Below are 14,520 nucleotides of genomic sequence, written 5' to 3'. Positions count from 1 at the left end.
TACTAGGGATGCTCAAGTTTCTCTAGTTTCTAGACTGTGAGTTTAAATTCCCTCTCTATTGCTAACACTTCTAAGAAAACACATTTTCCTTTTTTCGGTAATGATAAAAAAAATAGATTCTTTTTTGTTTGTTTCATTTAGAAACCACCAGCCATCAACAATGCCACCTGACAGTGGTCAGAAGAGTTGTTTGTTTTATTTTATTTTTTCCTTGAAGTCCTTTTATATATAAAATGAAAGAAAGCCCAGGAGTGGACAGCTATTGCACGCTTTCTTACGGAAGAGAGAGCAAAGGAAACTTTTAGTGTGCTTTCAGCCACGTGTGGGGTCAAACCTACAATTTGGTTTTTAAAAATATATATTTGTTTATTGATTTCAGAGAGAAAGGGAGAGGGAGATAGAAACATCCATGATGAGAATCATTGAGTGGCTGCCTCCTGCATGCCCCCTACTGGGGATCCAGCACACAACCCAGGCATGTGCCCTGACCTGAAATTGAACCGTGACCTCCTGGTTCAGAGGTCAATGCTCAACCACTGAGCTGCACTGGCCAGGCTACATATTGACTTTAGAGAGAGCAAGGGAGAGAGAGAAACATTATGTGAAAGAGAGACATTGATCGGCTGCTTCCCACACGTGAAACTTGTGCATGTGCCTTGACCAGAAATCGAACCCGCCACCTTTATAGGGTACGGGCCCACGCTCCAACCAACCGAGCCACACCGGCCAAAGCTACAAGTTGGTTTTAAAGCTATTTTTTTAAAATATATTTTATTGATTTGTTGCAGAGAGGAAGGGAGAGGGAGTTAGAAACATCAATGAGAGAGAAACATCGATCAGCTGCCTCCTGTACACCCCCTACTGGGGATGTGTCCCCAACCAAGGTACATGCCCTTGACCGGAATCGAACCTGGGGCCCTTCAGTCTGCAGGCCAACGCTCTATCCACTGAGCCAAACTGGTTAGGGCTAAAACTATTTTTTAAATTCAATGTAATTCTATCCAAACTGCAAAGAAGGTATATATGCCCTCCTCTGCCTTGACCCCCAGGTGGTTACTCTGTCCCAGAAGGAACCACAGTTATAACTTTCTGGATGAAGTTATACAAACCCAGGCATATTTTACACGGAATAAGTTCTTCTGTCTCTCTCTCTCCTTCCCTCCCTCCTTCTCTCCCTTCCACTCTCTCTAAAAAAAATATCCTAGGGTGAGGATCAACAACAACAACAACAAAATATGTACTTTCCTGGAATCTGCATGTTCCCTTAACAGCACACTTTTTTTCTCTCCAGGTGAGCTCTAAAATCATTTCCCCACCTGCAAATGGAATACCCCCTGAGTAAACTGGTTTGAATTCAGGTCCTCAAAGAGGCTGGGGGGATGTCCCCAGGAGACATGTCCACTTGAGGAATGGAGGCCAAGTGTGACCCGGGAAAGGGAGGGCTGGGAGGCCGGACCAGGGCCTCCTGGGGAGCTTGTGAAGTGGCCCACAGGCAAGAGGAAGGGCTCACAGGCCAGGGCTGGACCCCGCTGAGGGCGGATCAAAGGCAGGCGAGATGCAAAGGCCGAGTGACAGTGACAAAAGTGAGAGGAGAGCTAGGCCACCGGGGCAGGTGGCGTCAGGACGGGGACAGGAAGGTCCGGCTGCCCAGCACATCTGTGATGAACAAGTAAACAAACAACCAAGTGATGGCTAAACCCAGGGGGCCAAGGGTGGAGCAGGGCAAGGAGGGAGGACCATGGGGATGAGATGATCTGGAGGGGAGATGCGGGGGGGAGGGGTGCTCCCAGAGTGGGGAGTTGAGAGGAAGGAGGTTCATGCGCCTTTGGAGGCGACTGTGAGCTTCTGGGCCCTGAACATCACAGCAACATGCTCGCAGGGAGCACACCCCAGTCCCACCACCTGTCACCGTGGGCCGGGCAGGCCCCAGGAGCGGGTGGGAATATGTCCCCCGTGGCGCTGACTCCTGCCCTCCCCCCCCCCTGCTCCCCCTGGGGCATCTTCAGCCTCAAGGACGCCCCTGCTGCTTTCCAGAAGCCTCTGGGAGGGTTTGGAGGACGCGGCTGTGCCGCAAGGGGGCGCGCTCCCCCGCTAACCCAGGAGTTGAACCCCAGTCCGGGCGGGGAGGGCCTGCGGGGGCCACGAGGGGGCGCCCGCCACCGCCTGTGCGCGTCCGCCGCGCCCCGCGAGCTGGCGGTGCAGGGAGGGGGTCCAGGGAAGAGGGAGCGGGCGCAGGGCAGGTGGACGGGTGTCAACAGAACAAGGGCCCGCGGGCCCTGCGGAGGAGAGGGACGTGGAGGCGGGAGGAAGCCCATAGCCGAGAAAACTCGAGGGGGCGCGGGGCGTGTGGCTGGGCCAGCGCCCCGGCCTCTCTTCCCGCCGCCCCACGGCCCCCACCGGCCCGGAGCGGGGTCCGAGCCAGCGGCCGCGGTCATGTCAGCCGCTGGCACCCGCAGCATTTGGACCCCGCGGCTCCAGGCAACGGAGGACGCCGGCGCCCGACAGCTCTCCGCGGAGGTGCGGGCCATCTGCCCCCGCCGCCTGCCCCGCGCACTTCGCACTCTGCAGCCCCGCAGCCCCGCGCCCCGCACCCTGGGGCGCATTCTCACAGCCCGCAGCCCCGGCCCGGAAGGTCTGGCTCCCCTGGGCCGTGCGCCTTGAACGTGACTCAGCGCTTTCTCAGTGCCAGGCTCAGAGCCCCACACCCCGTCACCCGCACACGCTAAGGAAATGCCCCACGGGAGGCCCGGAGCCCATCGGCCTTGACTCTCCCCGCAGGCTCCTGGGGCGGGGCCTGCCTGGAACAGGTGTTGGGGGGGGGGGGGGGACAAGGAGCCCTGACCATGGCCCTTTCCAGGGCTCTGTCCAACTCGGCTCCCCCCACTCCTCTCCCGGAGAGTGCCTGCACCTGTGGCTTCAACCTGCCCTTCACCCGGAGGCCCTGCGGCTGCCTGTGGGTTCGCTCACCATCAGGCTCCGCTGTCTCCACGCATAACCTGGGCTGACCTTCCGCAGTGACCTCCCTCCCCGAGTGGGCTCCACTCACACCCTAACAGGCAGGGCCTCACCCACATGGTCAGTCATTCACCGGGGCCTCGGCAGTGTCTGCCCCGGGCCTGCTCCTTCAGGCTGTGCTGGTGTTTCCCGCTGGATTGATCCCCACTGTGTGGCCGCGTGTTGGGGGTCACTCAGGCCTGGCTCGCCTGCTAGGCTGGAACTCCCCTTCCCAAGCCCCGGTGGAGGTCACCTAGGTGGAGGGGCCTGGGAGCTGGACCGGGCCTTTGGTGGAGGTCAAAGTTCAAGCCCAGTGTAGGGACTGCTCTCAGGGGGGCTCTGACCCTGCCAGGACATGGGGACACTCAACTCAGGGTCAGGGGCGAGACCACAGGGGTCAGTTTCCTCCTCTGCAAACTCAGGGCTTGGCCTGCTCCTGCTCCTGCTCCTGCTCCTGCTCCGGCTCCAGGCCACATGGAGCCCGCTGTCAGAGTGCCCTCGGGCCCCCTCCCCAACTGCCCTCAGACAAGCTCCCTGGGCCAGAGGTGGCAGAGCCTCTGAGCTGAGCCTGGGAGGGGGGGCAGGCGGGGGACTACCTGCTCTTCATGACCCGCTATGTTCCCGGGGGTGCTGGGCCTGCTTGGTGATTCTCTTCCCCCTCCTTGGATTCCTTCCGGGGCTGGAAGACCCCCCGTGTCCCACTCAGGACAATAAAGCCCACACGTGTAATAGGGAGGCCAGAGAGACCCAGGGAACGTGGATGGGGCATGAGTCCTGGCCCTCGGTGAGGCTGGCCCATGACCCTGCCTGCACGCCACCCCTCTCTCCGGGGCTGGCCTTGAACGGGTGGTCTCTACCCCACCTTCCTGGTGAGACAGTGCCAGTTCCGGGCCCAGCCTCGCAGACGGCCACCCCACCAGGCCACCCCACCAGGCCACCCCACCAGGCCAGCGTTAATCTTCAGCCAGTCCCAGGCCCTGGAGGCTCTGCTCTCAGGCCTCCCAGGCCTCCTGGCCTCAGCTAGAGGCTGGTGCACAGGGGGGTGGGACCAGGCAGGGACAGCTGAGCTGGGCACAGCTCTGTCCTGGTGACCTTGTAGCTGGGGTGCAAATAGGTGAAAGGCCCGCTTGCTGACCCTGTGGGGTGTTTTTTTTTGGGGGGGGGCGGTGTCCTTGAATGCCCGTTTCTCCACACCAGCCCTGCCTCTTGGCTCCCCATGATCCTCACTCCCAGGACAGAGGCCCCAGGGCAATGGGGGCCAGAGGAGCAGATGAGAATGAGGCCGGGCCCCTTCCGCCTCCCTCCATCCCTTCCTCCTTGCCTCATGCCCCTTCTCCATTGCCTCACCCACACCCACACCCACACCCACAGGGTCAGCAGAAGGGCTGCTTGCTTGTCCAGAACAGGGCAGCGTGGGGCTTTCCTCCCAGACCCCGCTCACCTGAACGCTCTCTCCCCAACTGCTGCAGCCTGGGGCCTCCAGGAACCCCCACCCCCCCAGCTCCAGCCCCACTGGCTGGGAACCCCTTCATGTTTACTGTCTGCAGTCGAAATCTGCCAAGGCTATTTGGCTGTTTCTCTACCTTTTATCCATCTGCCCAGCCAGCACATTCATTCATTCATTCATTCACTCATTCATTCATTCATTCATTCACTCACTCCTCCAGCACATTCATTCATTCACTCACTCCTCCAGCACATTCATTCATTCACTCATTCATTCATTCATTCCTTCCTTAGGAAATCGGGCCAAGTGCTTGATGCTGCAAATGTGGAAAGGCGCAAGACAGGCAGGTTCCGTGCCGGCGGGAGTCCGCAGACCCCAGAGCTTCTGAGATGGGGACTCTGAGGCAGGGTCTGTATGTCACTCCTCCCCACCGCTGGGACACCCATCTACCCGGCCCAGCACAGCACACTTCAAGCAAGTTGGCGAAACCGGAATATCATGTGGGGATAGGGACAGGGCTTGGTGGCCAGATGAGGCAGGCAGAGGGCAGGGTGGTCTGGGGCGGGGCAGGGCCACTGACGGAGCCCGTGGTGGCTCTGCGTACACACAGCAGCCTCTCGGCTCAGCTTCGCTCCCGGGGCAAACAGCCTGGAGGGCTGTGAGCAGTCGCTGTGGCTTCAGAGGGCTCTGGGGGCCTGGGAGCCTGGGGGCCAGGGGCGGGGGTGCTGTGTTCAGGCGGCCTGCTCTCCCCAGTTGCTGGAGTCTTGCTGTCCCGGGGGCTCAGGGAACTGCTTCCTTCCAGGGGAAAGAGGGTCTGAGTCCCTTCTGCCCTCTGAGCAAGCGAGCAGGTGTCAGGCAGGGCCAGGGGCTGTGCCGGAGCTGGGGGCAAGGCATGGAGACCTTGGTTAATGTGCACCAGCCTCGCCCTGCACCGCACCAGGGCGGGTTGACTCCTGGGGGACAGTGCTCCCCAGCTGACCCCTGCCCGCTGCTGACCACACAAGGCAAGTTCAGGCCCCAGCATGCCCGTTGGGTGACTCTGACCTGTCCCTGTTCCCACCTGGAGCCTCTGAGTGGGACAGACACGTGTGCCCCAGGAGGGTGGTGACCCCCAGGGCCTCCGTGTGCCCCCTGCCTCACGCAGGTCAGCGCAGCCCCAGCATGGGTGGCCTCACAGAGCCCCCCGGCGTGCCTCCCCTCCCTGTCACCTGCGTTTTCTCCTCCTCATTACACAAGAATGTGTCAGCAGGACCTGGGCCACTCTCCACCCCATTGTTCATGCAGCCACCCCACCCCCATCTCCACCCCAGACAGGCCCAGGCCTGTCCCCTGCCCCCTGCTGCGAGTCCACATACACCTGTTTACCTTTGGGCCTGGCCCAGGATGGAAGTGCGCCTGGATCCTGCCCACCTCCTCCCCACCTGCCTTCGCACCCCCTCTTCCCCGCCCCCCAGCTCACTCTCTTCCTTCTGAAAGTCTGTGCATGTGTGGGGGGTGGGGGGGGGGGGAGAGCGGTTCCGTCCTCAGCTCAGCTCTGCAGGCGCCTGGCCTTCTGCTGCGGGACAGCCTGGAGCCTGGGGCTGAGGGATCCCAGGTCGCTGGAGCCTGTGGTGGCCTGGCCAGGGGGACAGGATGGGGTCTGGGCAGGGAGGGGAAGGGCCTCCAGCTCCAAGCTCCTGCCCTCTCCCCCCGTCACATGGAAGCTGGGGCCAAGGGCCCACTTAGGAGACAGGAAAGTGGCTTCTTCTTTGAAAAGGGCTGCCCCCAACACCTAAGAATGAAGTCCTTTAGGGGCTTCTCACCTCAAAGGTGGGGATTAAAGGAGATGAGGAACTGCTTGGAGAGTCATGGGCGCAAAGCCACACAGCTTAAAGGAGATAGGACCGCCCGGCCGGTGTGGCTCAGTGATTGTGAGCATCAACCCATGAACCAAGAGGCCACCGGTCAGATTTCTGGTCAGATTGGATTCCCGGTCAGATCAGATGCCAGGGTTGTGGCTCGATACCCAGTAGGGAGAGTGCAGGAGCTCATCAATGTTTCTCTCTCATGGATGTTTCTATCCTTATCCCTTCCCCTCTCTCTAAAATCAATAAAAACATATAGATAGATAGATAGATAGATAGATAGATTTCAGAGAGAAAGGGAGAAGTAGAGAGAGATAGAAACATCAATGATGAGAGAGAAACATTGATTGGCTGCCTCCTGCACGCTTCCCACTGGGGATCGAGCCTGCAACCCTGGCATGTGCCCTTGACCGGAATCGAACCTGGGACCCTTCAGTCCGCAGGCCAACGCTCTATCCACTGAGCCACACCAGCTAGGGCAGTGGTTCTCAACCTTTCTAATGCCGCGACCCTTTAATACAGTTCCTCATGTTGTGGTGACCCCCAACCATAAGATTATCTTCGTTGCTACTTCATAACTGTAATTTTGCTACTGTTATGAATCGTAATGTGAATATCTGTGTTTTCCGATGGTCTTAGGCGACCCTGCTAGTGGTTCTCAACCTGTGGGTCGCGAACCACAGCTTGAAAACCGCTGCTGTAGAGCCTAAGACCATCGGAAAACACAGATATTCACATTACGATTCATAACAGTAGCAAAATTACAGTTATGAAGTAGCAACGAAAATAATCTTATGGTTGGGGGTCACCACAACATGAGGAACTGTATTAAAGGGTCGCGGCATTAGAAAGGTTGGAACCACTGAGCTAGGGCTATATATATTTTTTAAATTATTTTAGAGAGAGAGGGAAAGAGAGAGAGAGAGAGAGAGAGAGAGAGAGAGAGAGGACCCCTCAGTACAACTCATGACCCTGGACTGGGGTGCTGGGCCGGCAAGGAGCATCAGCGGGCCATCTGCAAACGCTGAATGGGTCGGAGGTGAGATGGGATTACCAGGTCCATGTCCATGTCCTGATGGTGACGATGGCACGAGGGCTCTGCAGGAACGTCCTTGTTCTAAGGACGTACACACTTCAGTGGTTTGTGCTAATGGGCACTCTGTCTGCAACTTACGGTCCCATGCTGCAGAGCGCATTTCGATTGGGGTCACGTCGAATCCATCAGTAACTACGAGGTAAATGAACAGCTTTTTTAAAAAGCCACCAGGGGCCCTGACGGGTTTGGCTCAGTGGATGGAGCATCGGCCTGCGGACTGAAAGGTCCCAGGTTCGATTCCGGTCAAGGGCATGTACCTTGGTTGCGGGCACATCCCCAGTAGGAGGTGCGCAGGGGCAGCTGATCGATGTTTCTCTCTCATCGATGTTTCTCTCTCATCGATGTCTCTCTCTCTCATCGATGTCTCTCTCTCTCATCGATGTCTCTCTATCCCTTTCCCTTCCTCTCTGTAAAAAATCAATAAAATATGTTAAAAAAATAAATAAATAAAGCCACCAGGGCAGGCCCGGCCTGCATGGCTCAGTGGATGAGCATCGACCTATGAACCTGGAGGTCACAGTTTGATTCCCGGTCAAGGGCACATGCCTGGGTTGCCGGCTCAATTCCCGGTGTGGGGCCCAGTGTGGGGCAAGCAGGAGGCAGCCGATCAATGATTCTCTCTCATTATTGATGTTTCTATCTCTCTCTCTCCCTCTCCCTTCCTCTCTGAAATCAGTACAATATCTAAACAAATAACAAATAAAAATAAACGCCATCGGGCAGGGATAAGCAGGAGGGATGGGCTCTGAAACTCACATGTTCCCTCGTCAGATGCTGCCTGCTCAGAGAGTGGGGAGCCCAGTGCACCAGCCCCCGCTCGGCTTTGGTAGCGTCTGGGGCCCCTTAACCAATGTTGAGGCCTGGCCCAGCACAGGGATTTTCAGGAGCAGCTCCCGGTCGCTTCCTCCACAGCCAGGGCTGAACCCCACCGCTGCACACCCTCCTGCCTTTCCTCACCGCTGTGGGCAGCTCTGCCTGCCCCACGTTGCCCCTCTCCCCGCAGCCCAGCGGAGGCAGAGGGTGAGGTGGCGGAGAGGGTGGTACGCCCACCTGTCAATCAGAGATGTAACTCCTTTGGCCTGGGCTGGAGGCTGATCTTGGGGGCCGGTGGAGAAGGCCATAGGCCCCCCCCCCTATTTCCCCACTGCTGGGGGCCAGTAGAGAGTTGCGCTGGTGGGTGGGGAGGGAGAGGGGGGTGACAGGAGTCACAGAGTGAGGCGGCCTCAGTCTGCTGTGGGAAGGGGGTGGGCTGGCTTCTGGGCCCAGCAAGGCCCCAACCCCACTGGTCCCGCAGTGTGCGCGCCCTCTGAAATAGTTGGAATAATTAGCAAGTGAAAGCAGCAAGTTAGCAAGGGAATGCAGGGCTGGCCTGGAGCCGAGCCCCAGGGAAGGGAAAGAAAGGGCTGGGGTGAGAGAGGGTCCGGGGAGGCTGGGCAGGACTGTGCGGGAGATGCCCATTCGTGCCAGGGTCTGTGTGTGTGTGTGTGCGTGTGCGTGCGTGTGTGTGTGTGTGTGTGTGTGTGCGCGTGCGCGGGCACTGGGGGAGGAGCGGTGCACCCCCAGGGTGTTCTTGTGGGGCTGAGTGGAGAGATGGGTTCCAGGCAAAGCTGGGGGGAGGGAACTGAGAGATGCCACAGTGTGTCACTCGAACACACACGCTCGGTGCCTCAGTTTCCCCATCAGAACCCCGGTGGGCTGGGTTCCGCACAGGGCAGACCTGCCAGTGTGAGAGAGCGGGGAGGGGGGTCTGGGCACACAGACTTCCCCGGGGGCCTCCTCCTGCTCCGGCCTGCACTGGGCCTGGGAGGGAAGCGCGCTCTGGGTGCACCCCCCCCACCAGGGTGGGAGTGCGGGCCCTGGGACGGGGCCCTCTGACCTCACACCCTGTCCCCTCCAAGAGGGGCCCGAGGGAGGGAGGTGCTGGAGACTGGCCCAGGCCAGGGAGGGCACATTCAGGCAGGCAAGCCCAGGCAGGCCTCACGGTGGGGATGCTCAGCGGAGCCCGGGGCAGGCGCGGCCTTTGTGAGTCCCCAGGGCCAGGGAGGGGGCTGTGGGTGTGGTCATCCCCACGGTGCAGATGGGGGCACTGAGGCCCGGGCTGCAGGGGAGCCCTCGGCTGCCTCTCCCCTTTCTCCCTGGGACAGTCATGGGGGGGGCATGTTTCAGGCCCTCAGTGCCCCCCCGAACTCCCTCCCAGCCCTTCCCCTGCAGCACCGATGAGAAACGCCCCCTTCAAACTGTGCCCTCGCCTTTTCCCAAAGAAAGTTGCAAGCAGGTCCATGTGCAGATTTAAAAAAATTTATTTTTTAAAAAAAATTTATTGTAAATTACTTTCCATGAAAAAGGTTAAATTGCCCCGTGGGGCAGGAGGATGGATTCGGGATGCAGCCTGGGGCGCTCGGGGCGGGGGAGGGGGCGAGACACTCCCCCCACGAGTGCAGGCGGGGGGCAACGGGCGACCCCCACCCCTTCCTGGTCCCGGTGGTTCCAGCAAGCTGGGCATCCCTCCCGGTTAAACCTCAGCTATCGGTTACACTCACTACGTTAGTCTGTCTTCCCCGCCCCCCTGCAGCTTGGCTACCCCTGCCCCCAACTCCCCAGAACCCCAACTCCTCACTACTGTCAGCCTCCAGTGGGGCTCAAAAATGAGGGATTTCCAGCCTCGCCCCTGCACCCGCGGTGGAGATGGGCAGGAGAAGACTCCGGAGGCCTTAGGAAGTCTCCCTGCCCCATGGGCACCCGGACCTCACCTCTCTCCTCTCTCTGGCCCCTCCCGGCTCCGCCCCATCTACCACCCGCCCGGCCCCTGGGGTGCTTTGCCTGGAGAGGCCTCCAGGGGGTTCATCTGCAGTCACCTAATTAGCATTTGCGGTACCTGGGAATTTTCTCTGGATAGCGACCTGGGGGTGGGGGTTGGGGTGGGATGGAGGAAGGAGAACCTTTTGAAGCCAAGGTGCCCAGGGTGGGCCCTGTCCTCTGGCTCCCCAGCCCGGCCAGGGCCCCTCAGGCCACGGCGCTCACAGTGCAGGGCGATTTGTCGGGTCCCTGGGGCAGGGCAGGTGAGGGGCAATGAAACACTGTGCGTATGGGGCCCGGAAGCGGGGGGCAGCGATTCACTGGTCCTGAGCCCCAGTTCTCAGCCTCCGGGGCTGGGATCCGAGGGCAGCCCAGGCGGGGGGGATGTGTGGCCCCGGGGCGCCAGCTCGGGAAACGTGGCCCAGCCCCTGTCTGGGCAGTAGGGTTCCATGGGCCTGTGTTGGGGGGCAGGCTGGGTCCTGACTCGGATGCTGTCCGCAGGTGGGGGCGGGGCCCGGCCTTTTACAAGAAGGCGCCCACACTGGCCCAGTCTTGCAGGTCGGCGGCCAGGGTGGCGTCCCCGGCCTCGAACAGGGGCTCCGGCGGCAGGCAGCCACTGCCGCTCTCGTCCCAGGGGTGCTGCAGGAAGGACGTGGCCAGGAAGGTCTCGTCGAAGTCCAGGCTGTCGGCAGCCTGCTCCACCGAGGGCCCCCACGTCGCGGGGCAGTCGATGTGGTGGCCGTGGACAGTGAGGTCCACGTCCCCGTGCGAGGCGGGGCTCAGCGGGGGGCTCAGCTCCAGGGCCTCCAGAGCGCCCAGCTCCCCCCCCAGGGCGCCCGCGTCGAAGACCGCCTCCCAGTCAAAGTTGCCTTTGAGGGGCTCCAGCTCGCCCTGCTCCTCCTGGGTCAGCAGCAGGGTGCTGGGGGGCCGGGGGGCCTTGGCCACCCGCTTGGGCAGCGGCTGTTTGCGCTTGTGCCCGAGCCTGCCCTCGCCCGCACCCCAACCCCCCTCCCCGGTGGCCTCCTCGAACTCCCGCAGCAGCTGCTGGGCCTCGGTGTTCACGGCCAGCGGCCCGGCCCAGGGCGCGGGGCTGGGCTTCGGCTCGGCCTGGCGGGCGAAGGCCGGGTGGATGTGGACCGGGGTCAGCCGCCGCTTCTTGAAGGCCCCGCTCAGCAGGCGCTCGGCGTACTGGGGATCGATGCGCCAGAAGCCCCCCTTGCCCGGCTCGTCCTTCTCCCGGGGCACTTTGATGAAGCACTTGTTCAGGGACAGGTTGTGGCGGATGGAATTCTGGGCAAGGACAGAGGAGGGAGGAGATGCTGAGTGGGGAGGGAGGAGATGCTGAGTGGGGAGGGAGGAGATGCTGAGTGGGGAGGCAGGGTCGGGGGCTGCGCGTGCTCTGCCTGTCTCCTACCCTCTTCTCTCGGTGGGGGAGGGGGCGGCGGGCTCTGGGACACCAGCCACAGGCCCCGGAGCCAGCAGGGCAGCCGGGGGCTTTTATTCCCTGTTGCCGGGATATCTGCCGGCTCAGTCATCCGAGCCCCGAGCCACAGGGTGGTTTCAGTGCCACCCTGTCCTGCCCGCCCCCCCTCACCCCACCACTTGCAGCCTCTGGCCAAATGCCTCCGCTCCCCCAGGGCCTGGACAGCCCTCTCCCTCCGCCTGGCCTGGCTGGCCCTCTCTATTTGTGGAGTGAGAGGGTTGGGGGGGGGCGGCACTGGGTGACCTGCGGTGTGAGGGTGTGTGTGTGTGTGTGTGTGTGTCCTCACGCGTGCGTGCCTGCGCAGGAGTGTGTGTAGGGATGAGGTGTGGTAGGAGCCGAAGGCTTTCCTTGTTTGTTGAGCCAGCCGCTGGCCTGGGCCTTGCCCCCCACGCCCCTCCTCCCACCTAAGCTGTTTGGCCTCCGTTGATTATTACCGGGCAAAGAGCATAGCACTCATTCCTGGGCCCGCAGGCAAGCGTGGGGGGCCACGGGGGTCTCTGCCTTCTCACCAGGGCTGCCGAGGGCATTGCCCCCGCCAGGGACCAAGCAAGTGAAGAGTAGCTGGCACTGTGACATGCGGCCTGCTGCTGCGGGTGCCCCAGGGAAGGGTCTGGGTGTCCTCGGGGCCTCTGTCCCCAGCCAGGCCCTGATCCGGAGACTCTCAGGGCAATGCCTGCCAGGCCTCAGACCACCATCCTATCGCGCAGGGTGGGGACAGGGGTCCGGGGCCTGACCAGCAGGGCGGACAGGTGGGTAGTGCCCCGGGGCAAGGCTGGGGTGTTTACATGGCGGCCTGGCCCTGGGCTGCTCTGCGCCAGGTTCGGAGACTTGGAGGCTGAAGCCGGAGCTGGAGGCAGAGCCCCTGTGGAAAGCACCTGGCTCAGGTAATTGTCTCCCCAGGGAGCTTGACTGAGAAGAGGGGGAGGAGTGGAGACAGGAAACTGGGGAGCGGCTGGAGTGGGGGTTGGGCAGCGGCTGCAGGAAGGCCCCATACCCACTCTCTGAGACACAGCTGCCTTCACACCCCACAGCGCTCGACCCCCTGCCCCCCAAGCCAACTGCAACCAGGCAGGAGGCAGAGCTGGGGCCGATGTGGAAAACTTCTCTGGGCAGGGCCGTGTCTAGGAATTCTAGGACTTGGGACAAAAATGTGTCCCTAGTCCATCACCACCTTCCCCCAGGGGGCTGTGTCCATGGCAAAGTCTGGCCCTGGTCTTTGGGCTGAGCCTCTTGGATGAGTGACAAGTGTTTGCCCTTTGAACTCAGCATCCTCACCCCTAAAGCCCTCTGAACATCCTCCCTCCTCCCTCTCTTAAGTCAAATGAGAGGCATTTCCAAGCGCTGGGCTCCCTCAGGGGCCTCGCTCCAGGGCTTTCCTCCCGCGGGGCCCTGCCTACTTGACCTGGATCTGGGTGAAGTGAGTTGAGTCCCTGCAAGAATGGAGGAGGAGGGGGCAAGGCAGGAGGCTGGGAAGGAGCAGCCGCAACCCACACCTCCCCTACCTGCCAGGTGGGATCAGCATGGCGGAAGTAGCAAAAGTTGTCTGTGATCCACTTGTAGATGGCCGACAGAGTGATCTTGGTGGCCTTGCTGGCCTGCATGGCCATGCAGATGAGCGTGGCGTACGAGTAGGGCGGCTTCACGCTCGGGTTGGTGGTGTAGTCCACGTCGTCGGGGGGCGGAGCCTGTAGCCCCGAGGGCGAGCTCCCGGACGTGCACGAGGATGTGGGCTTGCCCGGTGTGTGCGGCTGCCCCAGGCACGCGGGGTCCGCCGCCAGGGGGGACCCCGGCGCTGCCGAGCCCGGCACCTGATGGTAGCCGTGGGGGTCGGTGCCCCCCGGGGGCAGGGTGGGCGCCTTGGCGTTGAGAATGGAGAACTCCTGCAGCCACTGCAGGCTGGTCAGGCTGTCATCCAGGGCGTCGGGCTCCTCCAGGCCGCCCTCCGGCCCCGCCTCCTCCGCCGCCCCTGCGCCCGAGAGGCGCAGCCAGCTCTCCGCCATGTCTGCGGGGACTCTCCGAAGGGGCGGTCAGCATCCACGGCTGAGCCCAGGTGGCCCGCCGCGCTCTCCGGTCCGCTCACTCCCGCGGCTCCAGTTACACAGCCTCCCGGACGCGCGCTTCCATCCCGCGACCTGGGGGGTCGCCTCCTCCGAATACGAACGTAGGGCCTGCGGGGACCACAGCGGGAGCTGAGCCCTCTTTCCCCACCCCGAGGGGCGGGTGCGTGGGGGTAATTCCTCTAAAATCGTCCCGCAGCTGCGAGGGTCCTTTAGGGCTGAGGTCTGGGGAACAGGACCGACCCCCGCAGGGACCGCCTCGCTCTTCATTTCCTCTTGGAGGTTGAAGAGGAGACTTTATTAGCCAAATAAAGGGAGAAGGTAGGAGCATTCCAGTCTATCCGTTCTCCCCAAGAGCGGAAAATCAGACACTCCCACCCCGCGACACCGGGAAAAGGGGCGAGGGAGCCCGCGAGGCAGTACGACAGGGCGGGGGCCGGGAAGGTCGCCTGACCTTTGAGAAGGGGTTATTCGGGTGGAAGATCAGGCGAAGGAAGGGAACAGGAAACATAATTATGGGGGCGGAAAGTAAGGTACCCCCAAACTCCACAGATGTCAGTTTGCAGGCCCACCACTTGCTTCGGGACGCATGCGAGAGCGCGCTGCCGCCCACCTTCCGCGGCCCGCAGACCTCTCAGTCCCTTACCTGGCTCAGAGCGCAGCCCGGGCTAAAGGAAGGTTCTGGAAGAAGTTACCACCACCCCCGCGGCTCTCAGCCCTCAGCTTGAGGGCCCCGCCAGCACCCCTTCTCGCCCCCACCAGCCTGAAGGCGCCTCTCTGAGCGCCCGCGGCCCCGGACTCGC

At 61.5% G+C, this 14,520-nt stretch overlaps 1 protein-coding gene across 1 annotated transcript; it reads right to left on the bottom strand.

Moving 5' to 3' along the window:
* Positions 1-10,004: 10,004 nt before the first annotated feature.
* Positions 10,005-14,463, bottom strand: FOXJ1 (forkhead box J1). The gene is made up of 3 exons (XM_080681131.1): positions 14,364-14,463; positions 13,163-13,828; positions 10,005-11,467 (listed from the first exon to the last, which is right to left on the bottom strand). The coding sequence occupies exons 2-3, from the start codon at positions 13,658-13,660 to the stop codon at positions 10,700-10,702; spliced, it is 1,266 nt and encodes a 421-aa protein (XP_080537257.1). The 5' UTR covers positions 13,661-13,828; positions 14,364-14,463; the 3' UTR covers positions 10,005-10,699.
* Between the last annotated feature and the right edge of the window lie 57 nt (positions 14,464-14,520).

The sequence above is a fragment of the Plecotus auritus genome, assembly GCF_963455305.1.
Source record: "Plecotus auritus genome assembly, chromosome: 7".
In the NCBI taxonomy this organism is placed as follows: domain Eukaryota; kingdom Metazoa; phylum Chordata; class Mammalia; order Chiroptera; family Vespertilionidae; genus Plecotus; species Plecotus auritus.
Note: the sequence above shows the minus strand (reverse complement) of the source record. Positions and strands in the feature narration are given on the sequence as shown.